At 41.8% G+C, this 16,502-nt stretch overlaps 1 protein-coding gene across 2 annotated transcripts in view; it reads left to right on the top strand.

Moving 5' to 3' along the window:
- TANC1 (tetratricopeptide repeat, ankyrin repeat and coiled-coil containing 1) overlaps nucleotides 1–16,502 on the top strand; it is a 138,365-nt gene that overhangs the window by 92,618 nt on the left and 29,245 nt on the right. For both annotated transcript variants that reach the window (XM_081313979.1, XM_081313980.1), the window contains 4 exons: nucleotides 2,755–2,921; nucleotides 4,214–4,821; nucleotides 8,273–8,381; nucleotides 11,860–11,982. In XM_081313979.1, coding sequence (XP_081170105.1) covers nucleotides 2,755–2,921; nucleotides 4,214–4,821; nucleotides 8,273–8,381; nucleotides 11,860–11,982 — 1,007 coding nt within the window. The remainder of the gene's footprint in view (nucleotides 1–2,754; nucleotides 2,922–4,213; nucleotides 4,822–8,272; nucleotides 8,382–11,859; nucleotides 11,983–16,502) is intronic.

A 16,502-nucleotide genomic window follows, 5' to 3' on the forward strand; every position in this document is an offset into this window, starting at 1 on the left:
GCTGGCTCCCCAGGCTCCTCCTCCTCCTTCTCCTCCTCTGATTCGCCAGACTCAGCTGCCGGGATCACAGGCTGGCCTGGAATCACAACACTTCCCTTCCCTTCACAGCTCTTCTAAACACTGGGCATCTGGGTCTCAGGAACCCCATTCCAGAAAGCAGGTGCTGCAAGAGAGAAGGCATACACTTCCAGGGTTCTAGAGATGGCATTATCATGTATATGTCATATAGGGCTTTATAAGTAAAAATTAGCACCTTGACTTGAACCTGGAAGCAAATTGGTAACCAATGCAGCTCATGAAGCAGAGGTGTTACATGGGCACATCGTGGCAAGCTGCTCAGTAACTAAAGGTGACTAAGGCATGAATGACTGTCTGAAGCACACACACCCCCGATCTAGGAAGGAGGGCAATTAATGTGCCAGATGGTGTTGTGCGAAGGCCGTCTTGCCACAGATGATACCTTCTATTCAGGCAGGAGCTGTGAATGCAGGGAGCTCCCCAGGTTGTGTATATATTTATTAGATATGAGAGAGACAGTTGATATATTCATCTTAAATTAATAATGAACATTAACATCAAAAGTTTTATATATTTATTGGTATGCTTCCAAACACTCTGATCTATACGATAATGGGAAACATGAATTATTCATTAGAGGCGGCTGTGCGTCCATTTGCAAAATGGAACCTCAGCAGTGGGTGCCATGCAGATGTTTGTCCCACAATCTAGAAATGCTTTGTAACCATTATACTTTTAGCAATGTTTCCATACTAGATAAAATGAGCTACAATTGTTATCCGTTCATTTAATGTTCTTGATTGTTCCTGAGATTCTAAAATGTCTGTATAATACAGTATTTATTTTATTTTTTTGCTCTATAATCCATTGCGTAAATTTAAAATGGGATGTTTGGGTTCCTTCAAGAAGGTATGAAGTACTCAGTGCTGTGTTGCTTTTTTATTCTCATTGACCATTTGTGTTAGTATTATTTTATGTTAATATTGGTATCTTTTTTAGTTACATCCTTCTATACAAAGAAGTGTTATAGGTTGTAATTAATGATAGTGTGTGCTTAAAATGTGTATTTAATACAGGTAGTCCTCGAGTTACGAGTGTAATAGAGCCTGCCCATTCCACTCGTAACTCGAAAACTCATAGAGTGAATATCGTACCTCAAATGAGTTTACTCCCTTGCTCATTAAAACGCACGCGGCACGTTAAGCAAACAGGAGTATCTCAGGGTGGGGAAGGCCATGGAGGACCCAGTGATGGAACAGGCCCCCAAGGCCTCCCCGACCCACTAAGATACCGCATGCTTCCCTCTTCCTTCCTGCTGCACCGGACTCACCTGGAAAAGAACCGTCTCCTCTCTGCTGCGGTTCCTGCTGCTGCCTGGATCTGAAGTCGGGGGACGCTTCCGCGCCCCCTGCCACCCAATCTGGGCTCCAGAGGCCTTTTCCAGGCTGCTGCAGCCTGGATCTGAAGCCGGCGAATGCTTCCACAGTCCCCCCATAGCCTGATCGGGTCTGGAAAATGCCTCTGGAGCCCAGATCCGGAGGAACGAGGAAGTGTCCCCCAGCTTAGGTTCCGTTCTCTGTTGCAGAGAACAGGCCTAAAGTACCATGAGATCATGCGAGATCAGTAGCGTGAGATCTCGCCCCACTGATCTCGCATGATCTTGCATTACTTTAGGCCTTCATTCTCTGTAAACGCACCGAAGGCCTAGAGCAGCCAAGAAAGCAGAGGATCTTGATCTTCACAGTATTGAAGAGTATTGAAGTCCTGGTGCCTAGGGAGAGCGTAGGCGGAACCAGAGTGAATGTTGCAGAGCCACTGCAGTCACTCGTAAGGGCGAATGACTGCCATGGTGCTGCAATATTCGTAACTTCGGGACTTGCTTGTAACCAATAAGGGCTGCTCATCACGTAACTTTGAACGAGCATTAAGTGAACGCTCGTAACTCGGGGATTACCTGCAATGTTTGCAAAGAGAACAAAAACAAATCTCACCTTGAGAATTTTTGTAATATGTTGATAGATTATACTGCTGCATAAGAAATAGCATAAATATTTGAAATAGCTATAAATATTAGGGCAAGTAGGAGCTACTTTTTCCGGGGATGAAAGCACATTGAAGCATGTTGTCTTCTTATAAATAAATATCTTGTATCTGTTGTCAGTTTTTAAATTAGTACTATTGCCAAATGTAACATTTTGCTTGAGTGAACTATTTTAGTATTTCTATTAACATGCAAAGGACTTTTTCTTTTTTTTAAAGTATTTTAACTATTCAAAAGTATGAGCCTGTTTCTGAGAAATTGTCAGAGTGGGACATTAGTTTTTCCTTTTAAAATTAAAATACTTTTTTTTAAAAAAATAGTTTATTAACCATCTACCTTATTAAGATAGAATAACTTTTGTGGGTAGCTCTTTTAACTTCAGAATAGAAGATTTACTGCAAACGTTTGAATAGATTGATCTGATTTACTAGAAAGAAGTCCCCTTTATAGACAGTAAAATAACATTTAGCTATGCCACTTTTTAGTAAAGGAATCTTCACTGTAGGTTTCTTAGAAAATAGTTAAAATGCACTTTTTATATTTAAATTAGTAGGCCTATGTGTGTCAAGAGGAAATAAGCCTTTTCATTAATACTTGTTTTTCTAATACTTGTTTTTCTGATCAGAAATCACATTGCTGCAATATATTAATAAGTGTTCTTACCTCTTTTGCTTTTTCACAATCGTGTCCTTCAGAACAGAAAATTTCAGAAGAAGAATGCATCATTTTGGTAGATGGCTTAAATGAAGCTGAATTTCATAAACCTGATTATGGGGATACAGTTTCTTCATTCATCACAAATATTATTTCTAAATTTCCACCATGGCTAAAACTGATTGTGACCGTAAGATCAAACTTTCAGGTAATATTTAAGCATATGGTGGTATAGTTTTTGCTCTGTTAATAACATTGTACTCTCAGAACAGAAAATTGTACTTGGAAGGACTAATCTGAATTCTTCGACAGCTGTTACAAATCACACATACCTAGGAATGGCCATCATCATAGTTTATATGCTGTGGAGGCTTGTACAAAAGGTCATAATGTGTTTGTTGTGGGTTTGTAATATTTGTATTCAAGCATTTTCATTGTGTAGTTAAATGTTGCTCCACACCAATGCCACTGTGGATCAGTTTGACTCACGATGATGCTTAGTAAAATCTAAAACATGGCAGTTGAGAGTGGTGTAGCATTCTGAAACAGCTGCAGTGACCTGATGTAAGTCCCACACAAGTCCTTTTGTTAGAATTTCTGTTGTTCTTCCCATTTGCTCTTTTGTTATGAAACATCTGTGGTTTCAAAGATTTGTTTTAAAATTCCTTATTTCCAAAATAAACCGCTTTCAAGATCTAGACTCTAAATCCCTGAAATGAAGAATGCTAGGGATCAGTTTAGAGCAGGATTCACTATCCAATCTTGACCACGGAAGGCTTGACCACTTAATCAGAAAGGCTATCGGAACAGTAATGTCAGAACGTCAAATAATTGTTCCCTATTAACACATATAGGCAGGAAGCTTTTTCACGAGCATAAAATGTCTCATTGTTTTGTATATCTCCTTGTTATTGTAAATTGGGCCTTTAGCTTTAAGAAACTCTTGTTTGGTCACAGGAACAGGGTCAGGGTCAACCACTGTTAAGTTATTAAACTTGACCTGTATCAAAGTTTACCATTTTCGAGTGCAAATAAAATAGTTTGAATGCTTTTTTTATATAAAATCATTGATGCAGACTAGAATAAATGCATTAATTTGTTTCATGTATATAAGAAATCTGTTATTGTTTTGTTCCTGATATTAAGTGTTTGAATATTTAATTGTCTATATGAATATAGGAAATGAATAAATGTATTGTTAGACCAGGGGTAGGCAACCTCAGCTCTTTTATGACTCATGGACTTCAACTCCCAGAATTCCTGAGTCAGCTATGCTGACTCAGGAATTCTGGGAGTTGAAGTCCATGAGTCATAAAAGAGCCGAGCTTGCCTACCCCTGTGTTAGACCAAAGAGTTACACTAGTGCTAAACCTTCTTTCTGATTCGCAGTCACAACTTTCACCAGCTTTAATTTAGCATGCTTTTAAAATCAAATAGCTGTAATAATGAAGTTTGACAAGTGCTGTAAAGTCCTTTTTTCTTCTTCCTTCTCTAATGCAGGAAATAACCGCCTCACATCCTTTCTTCACAATCTCCTTGGATGATTTTTCAGACAACAAAGAAGTGCAGTCTGATTTAAATGCATATATTCAGTACAGGATCAATGCCAGCCAGGATATAGTAAACAATATTTCCCTCAATGGAAAAGTTGATGCCACGACTATTGGGAAAGTGAGCAACCACTTGATCTTGAGGAGCATGGGATCTTATCTCTATTTGAAATTGACATTAGATCTCTTCCAGAAGGGTCACCTGGTGATTAAAAGTGCAAGTTACAAAGTCGTTCCGGTATCTCTTTCTGAGCTTTACTTGCTTCAGTGCAACATGAAATTCATGACAAATTCGGCCTTCGAAAGAGCCCTTCCAGTGCTGAATGTGGCTTTAGCATCCCTTCACCCAATGACAGATGACCAGATCTTCCAAGCAATTAATGCTGGCCAGATACAGGGTGAACAGGAGTGGGAAGAGTTCTCGCAGAGGATGGAGGCTCTTTCAGGCTTTCTGATAAAAAGGCGTGACAAGACACGGATGTTCTGCCATCCTTCCTTCAGAGAATGGCTTGTTTGGAGAGCAGATGGTGAAAGCACTGACTTTTTGTGTGAACCAAGGTAAAATATAGTAGATATTAATAACTGTTGATAATTCTTATATTACAGTCTGTAAGAGAGAAAATGACAGCCACGTGCTTTCTTAAAAAAAAAAGCTTTACGAGCCATAACATTTTACACTTTAGGTTGGTTGAAGGATACATGAAATTGAAAAATAAAAACTCAGAAGTGTCCTACAATCATTAAGGATGAATTATTAGATTCTTCACCTTAAACCTTAGTAACAGGAAGGATGATGTTCTCATCTGCCGTAATGCTAGTTAGTCTGACTGCCCAGCATTGAAAATCCTTTACCAAAATCCTTTCAGACAAGACTTTTATCAGTCTTTGCAGAGATTAAAGACACTTCGATAGACAGAATTTTTATTTTATTTTATTCATTTCCAAACATGTACTATAGCTGCCCATCATCTAGAATAATATCGTAGGGGGGAACCCATTGGAGGAATTTATTAACTTTTTGAATTGATAAGTATTTTTCCACCCCATTTGTTCTTTCTGAATCCCATAAATAAATTTGGGTACAGTCTGTAATGGAATTATTGATGTCTACATTGACATTCATACCATTTGGGAAAAAAAGTTCATCTCTGAGATTTATGGGCCCATGCTGCTTGGTGCTCTAAATTTAGAAGCAGTTCAAAATTTAATGAAGGAGAATGAATGAGCATGTTGGCTCCTGGAGAAATGTACTGATGAAGTACATTTTGCTAAGCAGATGTATCATTTGCTTGCTAGTCCCAGCACTGCTGCAGCCCTAACAATTCTCTTTCCTAGCTCCGAGCATTTAGTGCTCAGCTTGGCTATCCTTTGAGGCTTTCTTAACTACACAAATGTAACACTGGCGAGGCTCTAGCAGGTCTTTGGATGAGTTTTCATGCCACAAAAATTACATTAAGGTATGGCTGAAACCCAGGCGTACTTTAAAAATAGTGTGATGTGACTTTGGGGGAGATTATTGTTCAAAATAAAAATAGTGAAAGTTCAGTTACATGTGTGAAAACCTTTAAATACCACTAAAGTAATTTTCTTCAAGGTGTCTTTCAGTTCAGAAGAATGAAGCCTTTATCACAATAACCTTGTGAAAGGCAGATTGTGCTAGTCAAGAGTGGGCAACTTGCAGCCCCAAGTCTGTGGTCAACCCAGAGTTATCTACCTCTCTGATGATTCCCCAAACCTGAAGATATGATTTCCTCCTATTTTGAGGAACAAAATATAAGTTTTGCCCCATTTTACGACTTTTCTTGCCACGGTTGTTACGTGAATCATTGTTAAGTTAGTAACATGGTTGTTGTAAGTGGACCTGGCTTCCCCATTGACTTTGCTTGTCAGAAGGTCGCAAACGTTGATCAAATGACCCCAGGACACTTGACCCTCATTTAATTTAATTTTAATTTAATAACATTTATATACCGCCCTTCTCCCTGAGGACTCAGGGCGGTTCACAGGGCAGAATAAAATAAAATATGAACCAGTTGCCAAGCATCTGAAAATTTTATTACTTGACCATGGGGATGCTGCAACGATTGTAAGTGTGAAAAACATTTATAAGTCACTTTTTTCACTGCTGTTGTAACTTTGAACAGTCAGTAAATGAACTGTTGTAAGTCGAGGGCTACCTGTATACAGTATGTGAGGTGGCCTTGCCCATTTTGCGGCCTTCGCCCATCTCAGAAAATGCTCAGAGTATCCATTGTCACCAAAGCATGGCTTTCCCTTATTATTGTAATGAGTATAATTACTCAGGCTTGCTCCTGGGGAGGAAAGCCATGGCAAATCTAGACAGCACACTAAAAAGCAGAGACATCACCCTGCCAACAAAAGTGCGTATAGTCAAGGCTATGGTCTTCCCAGTTGCAATGTATGGCTGTGAAAGTTGGACCATAAGAAAGGCTGAGCGCCAAAGAATTGAGGCCTTTGAACTATGGTGCTGGAGAAGACTCCTGCAAGTCCCTTGGTCTGCAAGGCGATCAAACCGGTCAGTCCTAGAGGAGATCAACCCTGACTGCTCTTTAGAAGGCCAGATCCTGAAGTTGAAACTCAAATACTTTGGCCACCTAATGAGAAGGAAGGGCTCACTGGAGAAGAGCCTAGTGCTGGGAAAGATTGAGGGCAAGAGAAGAAGGGGACGACAGAGAATGAGGTGGCTGGATGGAGTCACTGAAGCAGTAGGCGTGAGCCTAAATGGACTCCAGAAGATGGTAGAGGACAGGAAGGCCTGGAGGAACGTTGTCCATAGGGTCGCGATAGGTCAGACACGACTTCGCAACTAACAACAACATAATTACTCAGAGTTGTTCTGAACTGCAAATGGGCAGCAAATAGATTCAGTAAATACATTTTAAATAAAATTAAACAAAACTATTCTGTATTATTTGATAATTCTTATTTATTATGAAGTATTGTTTTTATGTAGGCAGCATATATTTTGATTGATCTTGAAAACTAATCTGGTTAATCTTTCACTGGGAGAAAATTCTGAGGCTAGACAGAAGTTTGGGGGGAAAATGCTTTCTGTATTATTTGAAGAATATAATATGGAGGTCACTTAAGAGTTGAGCTCAGATAAGTGATTTTCTTTTTGTTTCTTTTATATCTCTTACATGAATAAAATATTGATCCATTGAAATGCATTGAAAGTCATCTTTTTTTGAAGATCTAATGATGACTGACATTAACATAGTTACATTGTTATAGTTTTATTATGAGCAGGTAAAAAACAAAATATTTGTATATCCGCTTACTGTTTGAATATTGCTCAGAGAAATGACTGTGCAGTTTGTACAACTTTGTAATCATGCATATTTGTACTGGTATTATAAATGCAATATATTTTCTTCATTAGAAAGAACTAGTTTACTTTCAGAACGATGTACAAATAATCCTTAACTTACGACTGTTTGTTCAATGACCATTAGAAGTTATGACAGACTAAAAACCTATGACCAATTCTCAAAGTTACAACTGCCACCCCACCCCACAGCCACATGGTTGCATTTTGGGCCCTGGGCAGTTGGCTTGAATTTATGACTGCTTGCAAGATTCCATGGTCGTGCAATCACGTTTTCCAGTGTTTTCACTGTTTTCCAGCAAAAAAGCCTATTGGATAAGCTGAATGAGGACTTACAACCATGTGATTTGCTTATTGACTGCAGTCTCTCACTTAATGACCTCTATAAAAATGATCATAACATCAACTCTGTTCACATGGTGACTCAATTTACAACCGCAACAATTTACACAACCAAAGTTCTAGGTTGAACTGTGGTCACAAATCAAGAAATATCTGTACTACTAGTAGTTTTCTTTACTTCCCAAGTTTATTATGCCTTTATATTTAAACTTTAGGCAGAGGAAAGAGAGAAGGAAGATCTGTCGATGGAGATATTCTGAGGGGACTTATTAGGAAGCTGTTTAAATTTGTCTCCGTCCTTTTTGTTGTTGCCTTTAGGAATGGGCATGCTCTTCTTGCCTTCCTCTTTTCACGTCAGGAAGGAAAACTTAACCGTCAGCAGACAATGGAACTGGGGCATCACATTCTTAAAGCTCACATTTTTAAGGTAAGAGATACATTTTATTCTGCCATTTAATCTTCCTTTCGTCTTACTCTTTCGTAGGTATTTCTGTCACAGTGCCTTACAGAATTCTTGGTGCTTAGAAAGAACTGTGCAGGCAGCTGTGACTTCATATTGTTGTGAATGATAGGAGTTGTTCTTTATTATTGTTACTTGCTTCATATACAAAAGCATGCCAAAACAATTTATGAAACACAAAATACCACCCAATTTATATATACATATATATATATATATATATATATATATATATATATATATATATATATATATATATATATATATATATATATATATATATATATGTGTGTGTGTGTGTGTGTGTGTGTGTGTGTGTGTGTGTGTGTGTGTGTAAATTTTAAATTGCTAACAAAGAATTAAGGGAGACTAATATGCATTTCAAACTTATTAGTTTTCATCAGTTAGCCATACCCTTCTGAGATTCGAACCTGGGCTGATTGCATGGCTAACTGATGAAAACTAATAAGTTTGAAATGCATATTAGTCTCCCTTAATTCTTTGTTAGCAATTTAAAATTTACACAAATATGAGCTGTCACCGGTGTGACTAATGCCTGTCGATGGCCTTCAGGATAGGCTGACACAGGAGATAAAGATTTGTCCCATGTTTGGGGCCTAGCAAGGTAATCTAAGAGTTAACAAGCATTTGTTATATGTGTGTGTGTGTGTGTGTGTGTGTGTGTGTGTGTGTAGAAAGGGAAACAAATACAGAAACAAGAGCCCTTACTTGAACATTCAGATAGAGAAGGCTTGGTTTAAGATACAGATTTTCAAGTGCAACTTTAAGATATAACATTAGGTGCTCTGAGAATTTCAGTGATTTCTGCATTCGAGAATGGAGGCAAAAGAGAGAAAAACCTTTAAATACCACTAAAAAGAAGACTGCCAGCAGAAGGCAGTTCCTTGTTTTTCTGGGTACATGCATTAAGTCCTCTCCCAGTGATCTCAGACATAAGATCAGCTTATAACAACAAAGATAATCACTTGGCTATCCTAATCTTAGGTTGTTCAGAGCTTTGAACCTATCCCAGCATATAATTGGCAGCCAGGGCAGTTTCTTCAACAGAGGTGTAAAATTGATCCAGACAGACACCCCTGAATAACCTGCATTCTAACCAAGCTCCCCTTTTGAAACCAACTTGAAGGGTAGTTCTATCAAAAATGCATTAAAATAATCTAATACATCTGAATGCATCATTGCCTGAATATTAATAGTTAGACCGTTCCTGTCCAGGAAAAGCATAGTTGGAATGCCCACTGAAGTTAGCAGTAGGGTCTCCTGGTTATTCATAGACCTCCCATATTCTTAATCACTCTAGGAATGCTTCCAAATCATATGTCTGTTCTTCTGAGAGAATGTAAACCAGGGGTATCAAACTGCCGGCCCGCAGCCTGGACGCATCACGCAGAAGACGCGCCCACCCCATTACCGGGACTCTAAACCCATTGAATGTGGCAGCATCCCAGTTCCAATATTTAGGAACTATCCATCCACAAAGTGTCTGTCTTATCACGATTCAGTCTTAGTTTATTGGCCTTCATCCATCCATCCAGTAGAGATGCTGGTTGCAAATCTAGTAACATCTCTAGCCTTTACTAACTCCTATTGATGACACTCAGCTCCAGGGCTTTATCTTGATACTAAATGCCAGTAGGATCAAAATCATGCCCATAACTGTCAATGGCCAGAGGTATAGTCCTCAAATACTCCTTTCTGAATCCATCTCTCTAAACTGGGATCAGAAACCCCCACCCCCACCCCGTAACTATAGTATTCATAGCTGTAATTTTCTCAAGACAAATATAGGATATCATAATTGGCAGCATCAAAATGTCCCAAAATTGCACTGTCTCCTGTATGGTTATCTGACAGGATGAGAGTATAGGTAGTCCTCGACTTATGACCACAATTGAGCCCCAAGTTTATGTTGCTAAGCGAAACATTTGTTAAGTGAGTTTTGCCCCATTTTAGGATCTTTCTTGCCACAGTTAAGTGAATCATTGCAATTGTTAAGTTAGTAACATTGTTGCTAAATGAATCTGGTTTCTCCATTGACTTTTCTGGTCAGAAGGTCGCAAAAGGGGATCACATAACCCCAAGACAGTGCAACTGTCATAAGTATGAGTCAGTTGACAAGCATCTGAATTTGGATCACGTGTCCACAGGGATGCTTCAGCAGTCATAAGTGTGAAAAATGGTCATAAGTCACTTTTTTCAGTGCCCTTGTTACTATGGCCACTAAATGAACTGTTATAAGTTGAGGACTACCTGTAGTTATACTGTATGGTTTTTCGTTGTTTTCATTGTTTTTAATGCTTGTATCGTTTGTATGGTTGCTTTATTTTTTGGATTATTATTTTTTTAGTTTTTGTTAATATTTTAATTGTAAGCTGACCGGAACCATAATATATGAGAGAGATGGCTATATACATTGATTAGATAAATTGAATAGTTAGATAGACAGAAAGACAGATTATTATTTTTTTCCAAAGCCAGACTGGAATTGAAGTTGAAAAAGGTTGAGATAATTGGGGGAAAGGCTATTGCTACACCTATAGCATTCTCTCAACCACTTGTCCTAGAAAGCTGCATCTGTATCTATGCAAACATGCTAGTTGCATGTCTGTCTTCCTTCTGGGCAAGTAAAAGTACATAGAGCAGTGATGGCGAAACTTTTGGAGACCGAGTGCCCAAACTGCAACCCAAAACCCACTTACGTATCGTCGGGTGCCGGGTGGGTGTGGCCCGTTGGGTGGGTGTGGCCAGTTGGGTGGGTGTGACCCATTGGTTGGGCATGGTAACGGCAGACTGGGTGGGACTAAAAAGTTCAATCAATCAATTCCAACTTTGCGAGATCTTTTTTTTCCCCGCGAGAAGTTGAAATTGATTGATTGAACCTTTTTTTTTTGCACACAGCGACGGAGGCCTAAAGTGAAAAGGTTTTATAAAACCCAGCTGAAGGCCTAGGACTGGGGCGACAGCGCACATGCCCACAGAGAAGGCTCTGCGTGCCACCTGTGGCACCCGTGCCATAGGTTCGCCACCACGGGCATAGAGTCTCCACTCCATCATATTTCAGTTTACTTCATATTACAGATCAGAAAAAAAGAGAAGGAAAAACTTTTATTTTCTTCAGGCAGAGAGAAAGCTCTGCCGCTTGTTGCTATATCCGTGCTGTGGCACCAGGAACCCTCATCCGGCAGCAGGGACAGATCCTAAGGCCTTTAGGGTGCAGAGTGGCTACATGTGCTTTAAAAGATTATGCATCTTGAGTATATTTTTATGCCTGACAAGCCATGGTGATAACCACCCTGAACTGTGAGAATTTAGTCCATGAGGGCTTTAAAAAAAAATATGTCAAGGAGCGTTCAAGGCTTCTTTCTGGAATTTCTCCTCCCTGCAATTCTGCTGTTTCAGTTTTTATTATCATCATGTCTTGCAGGGGCTCAGTAGAAAAATGGGCATTTCTTCCAGTCATCTTCAGGCCCTGTGGATTGGCTATAGCACTGATAGTTTGTCAGCAGCACTTGCGTCTTTGAGAAATCTCTACACACCAAATGTAAAGGTAAGAAAATAAATTTTTATTTATTTATAAAGTTTATTCGCTGCCCCTCTTACCATAGGGTATCTCTGGGCGGTTTAGAGGTATATATACCATGTTTCCCCAAAAGTAAGGCCTACTTCAAAAATAAGCTCTAGCTTGATTTTTGGGGTTGGACCTCATATAAGCCCTACCCCAAAAATAAGCCCTAGTTTTGCGGCCAGGCACACCTAAAAATCAAGCTGGGGTGGGGTTGTGGAGCTGCTCCACTCACCCCGCACCCACTTATCTTGCAGCCAGGCCTCTCCTCGTCAGCCCACTTCTTCTGCGACATACCCAGGCCTGCATTTCACAGTCACAGGCCTTTCCAGAAGGCCACTGCAGCCGAGAACCGAGCTATGGATTCAATGCATAGCTCAGTTCTCGGCTGCAGTGGCCTTCCGGAAAGGCCTTTGACTGCAAAATGCCGGCCGAAGCTCCATTCTCAGCTGCAGAATGAAGCTGCTCCTTCAGTTGCAGAAGAAGTGAGGTGGCTAGGCGGGCTGTTGGTGCCGGAGGTGAGTGGAACACACACACAGACACACAGACACACACATACACACACACATGAAAATAAGACCTGATGCCTTTTTTGGAGGCAAAAATAACATAAAAATAAGACTGGGTCTTATTTTGGGGAAAATACAGTAAGTTAAAGTATAAATATAAACTTTTAAAATATAAAAAGTTAAAAACAAACATTAGAAACCAAAGATACATGGGGATGGCAGGGGCAGAGTGAGGGGGGGTAAGTGGGATATGTTATTACTCAGTCAATTTCACTGTCCCCCCACTGGGGCCCCAAGCAACTGACAAAGCCACATCTTTAGGCCCTTATGAAAAGATAGAAGGGTTGGAGCCAACCTCACATTGCGGCGGGGGGGAGGGGGGCAAAATGTTCCAGAGTGTAGGAGCAACAGCAGAGAAGGGCTTTCTCTTGGACCCCACCAGTCAGAATAATCGGGTTGACATGACCCGCGGCATGCCTCCTCTGCCGGCACGAGTGGTATTGGCCAATGCAGTGAGATGGTCCCTCAAGTAACCTGGATCCATGCCATGAAGTGCTTTAAAGCTAATCACCAACATCTTGAATTGCACCTGGAAGCAGACTGGTAACCAATGCAGCTCGCGGAACAATGTTGTTATTGGGGCCATTCTTGGGGGTCCCAAAACTACCTGCGCTGCCACACTCTGCACCAGCTGTAGCTTCTGAATTCTCTTTGAGGAAAGCCCCATGTAGAGCGCGTTACAGTAGTCCAGCCATGAGATGACTAGGGACTGAATGACCCGGCGCAGGGAATCCTGGTCCAGGAAAGGCTGCACCTGGCGCACAACACAACGTTGTACAAAGGCTCTCCTAGCCACGAGTGCCACTTGTTCCTCGAACAGGACTCGCGAGCCCAGGAGAACGTCCAAGTTGTGGACCGGGTCTTTCTGGGGCAGTGCGTGTGAGGTCAGAAAAAGCAACCAATTATATGAAAGAAGGCATGTGGCGCTACAAAAATATACACAGATTCGGAAGAGATATTTGGCTATCTGCATTTGCAGAATTAATTGGGGAAAAAATCCCCATCTCGGGAGAAAAACTTCAGTGGAAGAAAGCTGGATGAAGTTATTGCTTCTACAAATATTAAGGCAAGACAAGTTAAGGTGGCCAAATTCTGTAGCATGTATATTAGTTAAGCAGCTCTCAGAATGAAATTTTAATGCAAGGGTGGATAGAATTCTAGCTTCTGCATTAAGAATGATTGTGCGTTACTTGAATAAACCAATTCTTCATTTACATCAAAAAGTCATCCACACTGGAATAGCTGAAGTTGGTCCTAACTGACTGGGATTCCATAGCATGTAATCATACTTTAAATTAACCAAAACAAATGTCCTCATTGGTGTCGTTTGGCCTGATACACTACCATTTGAGGACTAGAAGTGTGTGTGTGCGTGTATATGTCGTCTTTATAATTTTAAGGATTATAACAGTATAATTGTTTAATAGTGATCCATAGAATTCAGTGCTTTTGTAATAAGGAACCGTAACCTAAGTTTATGGTAATAATGGCAGCAGTTATACTGAGTAAATTGCCAGTGAATTGCCATAATGTTTATTAGCTTACTACACAGCAATGTTCAAGTGGAAAATCATACCGAGTCAATTAAATTAAAGTCTGTGACTGTAGCAGTCCCAGATAAATATTACATTAAGATTACACCTAAAGCAGATTGGGAGACCATCGGTCTCTGGTTTTGTTATAAAGAAAATACTATAATATGTCCTTTTTTTCTTCCATTCAATCATGTCTGATTCTTGGAGACTGCATGGACAGGTCCCTGCAGGTTTTTTTGGTAAGGTTTTTCAGAAATGGTTTGCCACCTTCCTAGGGCTGAGACAAAGTGACTAGCCCAAGGTCAACCTGGTGGCCTTGTGCCCAACGCAGGACTAGAACTCCCATTCTCCTGGTTTCTAACCTGATGCCTTAACGGTTACACCAAATTGGCTGTCTTCAATATGAAAAGATTGTGTTAAACCTTACGCTGTGTAGGCACAAAGAAACATCGATTGGTTGCTATAGATCAGGGGTGTCAAACTGCCGGCCTGCGGGCCAGATGTGTCATGGCGAAACCACGCCCACCCCATTGCCGGCAATGGAGAAAAAGTTGCGATGCGTTGCGACATGTCACGTGACGTTGCGAGTTTGACACCCCTGCTATAGATTATAAAGTGACATTTAATTTAATTTAATTTAATAATATTTCTATACCGCCCTTCTCCCTGAGGACTCAGGGCGGTGTACAGGGCAAGAATAAAACACAGAAATTTACAAAAACTAAAAGATAATTAAATGCATGCCCGATTAAAATACAATTGATACATAGTAAAAAGCCCCAATAAAAATAATAAAAAACCCCACCAATCCCCCCTCAGGCCAGGCCGGCTTGCTCGAACAAGTATGTTTTCAGATTGCGGCGAAAGGAGCGCAGATCGGGCGCCGTCCGGAGCTCAACCGGTAACTGGTTCCATAGCTCCGGGGCGCCCACAGAGAAGGATCTCCCCCTGGGGGCCACCAGTCGGCATTCTCTGACCGGTGGCACCCTGAGGAGGCCCTCTCTGTGGGAACGCACAGGGCGCAGGGAGCTTGATGCCGGCAGCAGATGTTCCCTGAGGTACTCCGGCCCCATGCCATGGAGGGCTTTAAACACCATTACTAGCACCTTGAATCTCACCCGGAAGACAACTGGTAACCAATGCAGCTCACGGAGCAGAGGTGTGACATGGGAGTATCGGGAGACTCCCAACACAACTCTCGCGGCTGCATTCTGTACCAGCTGGAGCCTCCGGGTGGTCCTCAAGGGAAGCCCCATGTAGAGAGCGTTGCAGTAGTCTAGACGAGAGGTCACGAGCGCGTGAGTGACCGTGCATAAATCATCCCGGCTTAGATAGGGCCGCAACTGGCGCACCAGGCGAACCTGGGCGAAAGCCCCCCTAGTCACAGCCACCATGTGATCTTCCAAGGTGAGCCGCGAATCTAGGAGGACTCCCAAGTTGCGAGCCCTATCTACGGGGGGTAATAATTCACCCCCCATAGAAAGAGATGGAATATCCGAATAGACCCGGGATGAAGGTATGCAAAGCCACTCGGTCTTGTCGGGGTTGAGTTGAAGTCTGTTCCTCCCCATCCAGACCCGAACCGCCTCCAGGCAACGGGACATCACGTTGAGGGCATCACTGGGGTGGTTTGGGGTAGAAAGAAAAAGCTGGGTATCATCAGCGTACTGATGATACCCAACTCCAAAGCCACGAATGATCTCACCCAGCGGTTTCATATAGATGTTGAACAGGAGAGGCGAGAGGACCGACCCCTGAGGAACTCCACAAACGAGAGACCTCGCGGTCGACCTCTGCCCTCCTGTCAACACCGACTGCGAGCGTCCCTGGAGATAGGAGGAGAACCACTGTAAAACCGTGCCTCCCACTCCCAATCCCCTGAGACGCCGCAGCAGGATACCATGGTCGATGGTATCGAAAGCCGCTGAGAGGTCTAATAGGACTAGAACAGAGGAACGACCCCTGTCCCGAGCCCTCCAGAGATCATTCACCAGCGCGACCAATGCCGTCTCCGTGCTGTGCCCGGGCCTGAAACCCGATTGGTACGGGTCTAGATAATCCGCTTCATCCAGGACCAAAGGGAGCTGATGCGCCACCACACTCTCAACAACCTTCGCAAGAAAGCGAAGGTTGGAGACCGGACGAAAGTTGTTCAATACAGCTGGGTCCAAGGCAGGCTTCTTGAGGAGGGGCCTCACCACCGCCTCTTTCAAGACGGCAGGGAAGCTACCCTCACTCAAAGAAGCTGATATAACTGCCTGGAACTAGCTGCGTGTCCTCTCCCGGGCTGCATAAACCAGCCAGGAAGGGCACGGGTCCAATAAACATGTGGTGGAGCTCAGTCTCCCCATAATTCTGTCCACTTCCTCCGGAGTCACAGAATCAAACTCCTCCCAAGTGA

Source organism: Vipera berus (assembly GCF_964194415.1).
Source record: "Vipera berus genome assembly, chromosome: 1".
In the NCBI taxonomy this organism is placed as follows: domain Eukaryota; kingdom Metazoa; phylum Chordata; class Lepidosauria; order Squamata; family Viperidae; genus Vipera; species Vipera berus.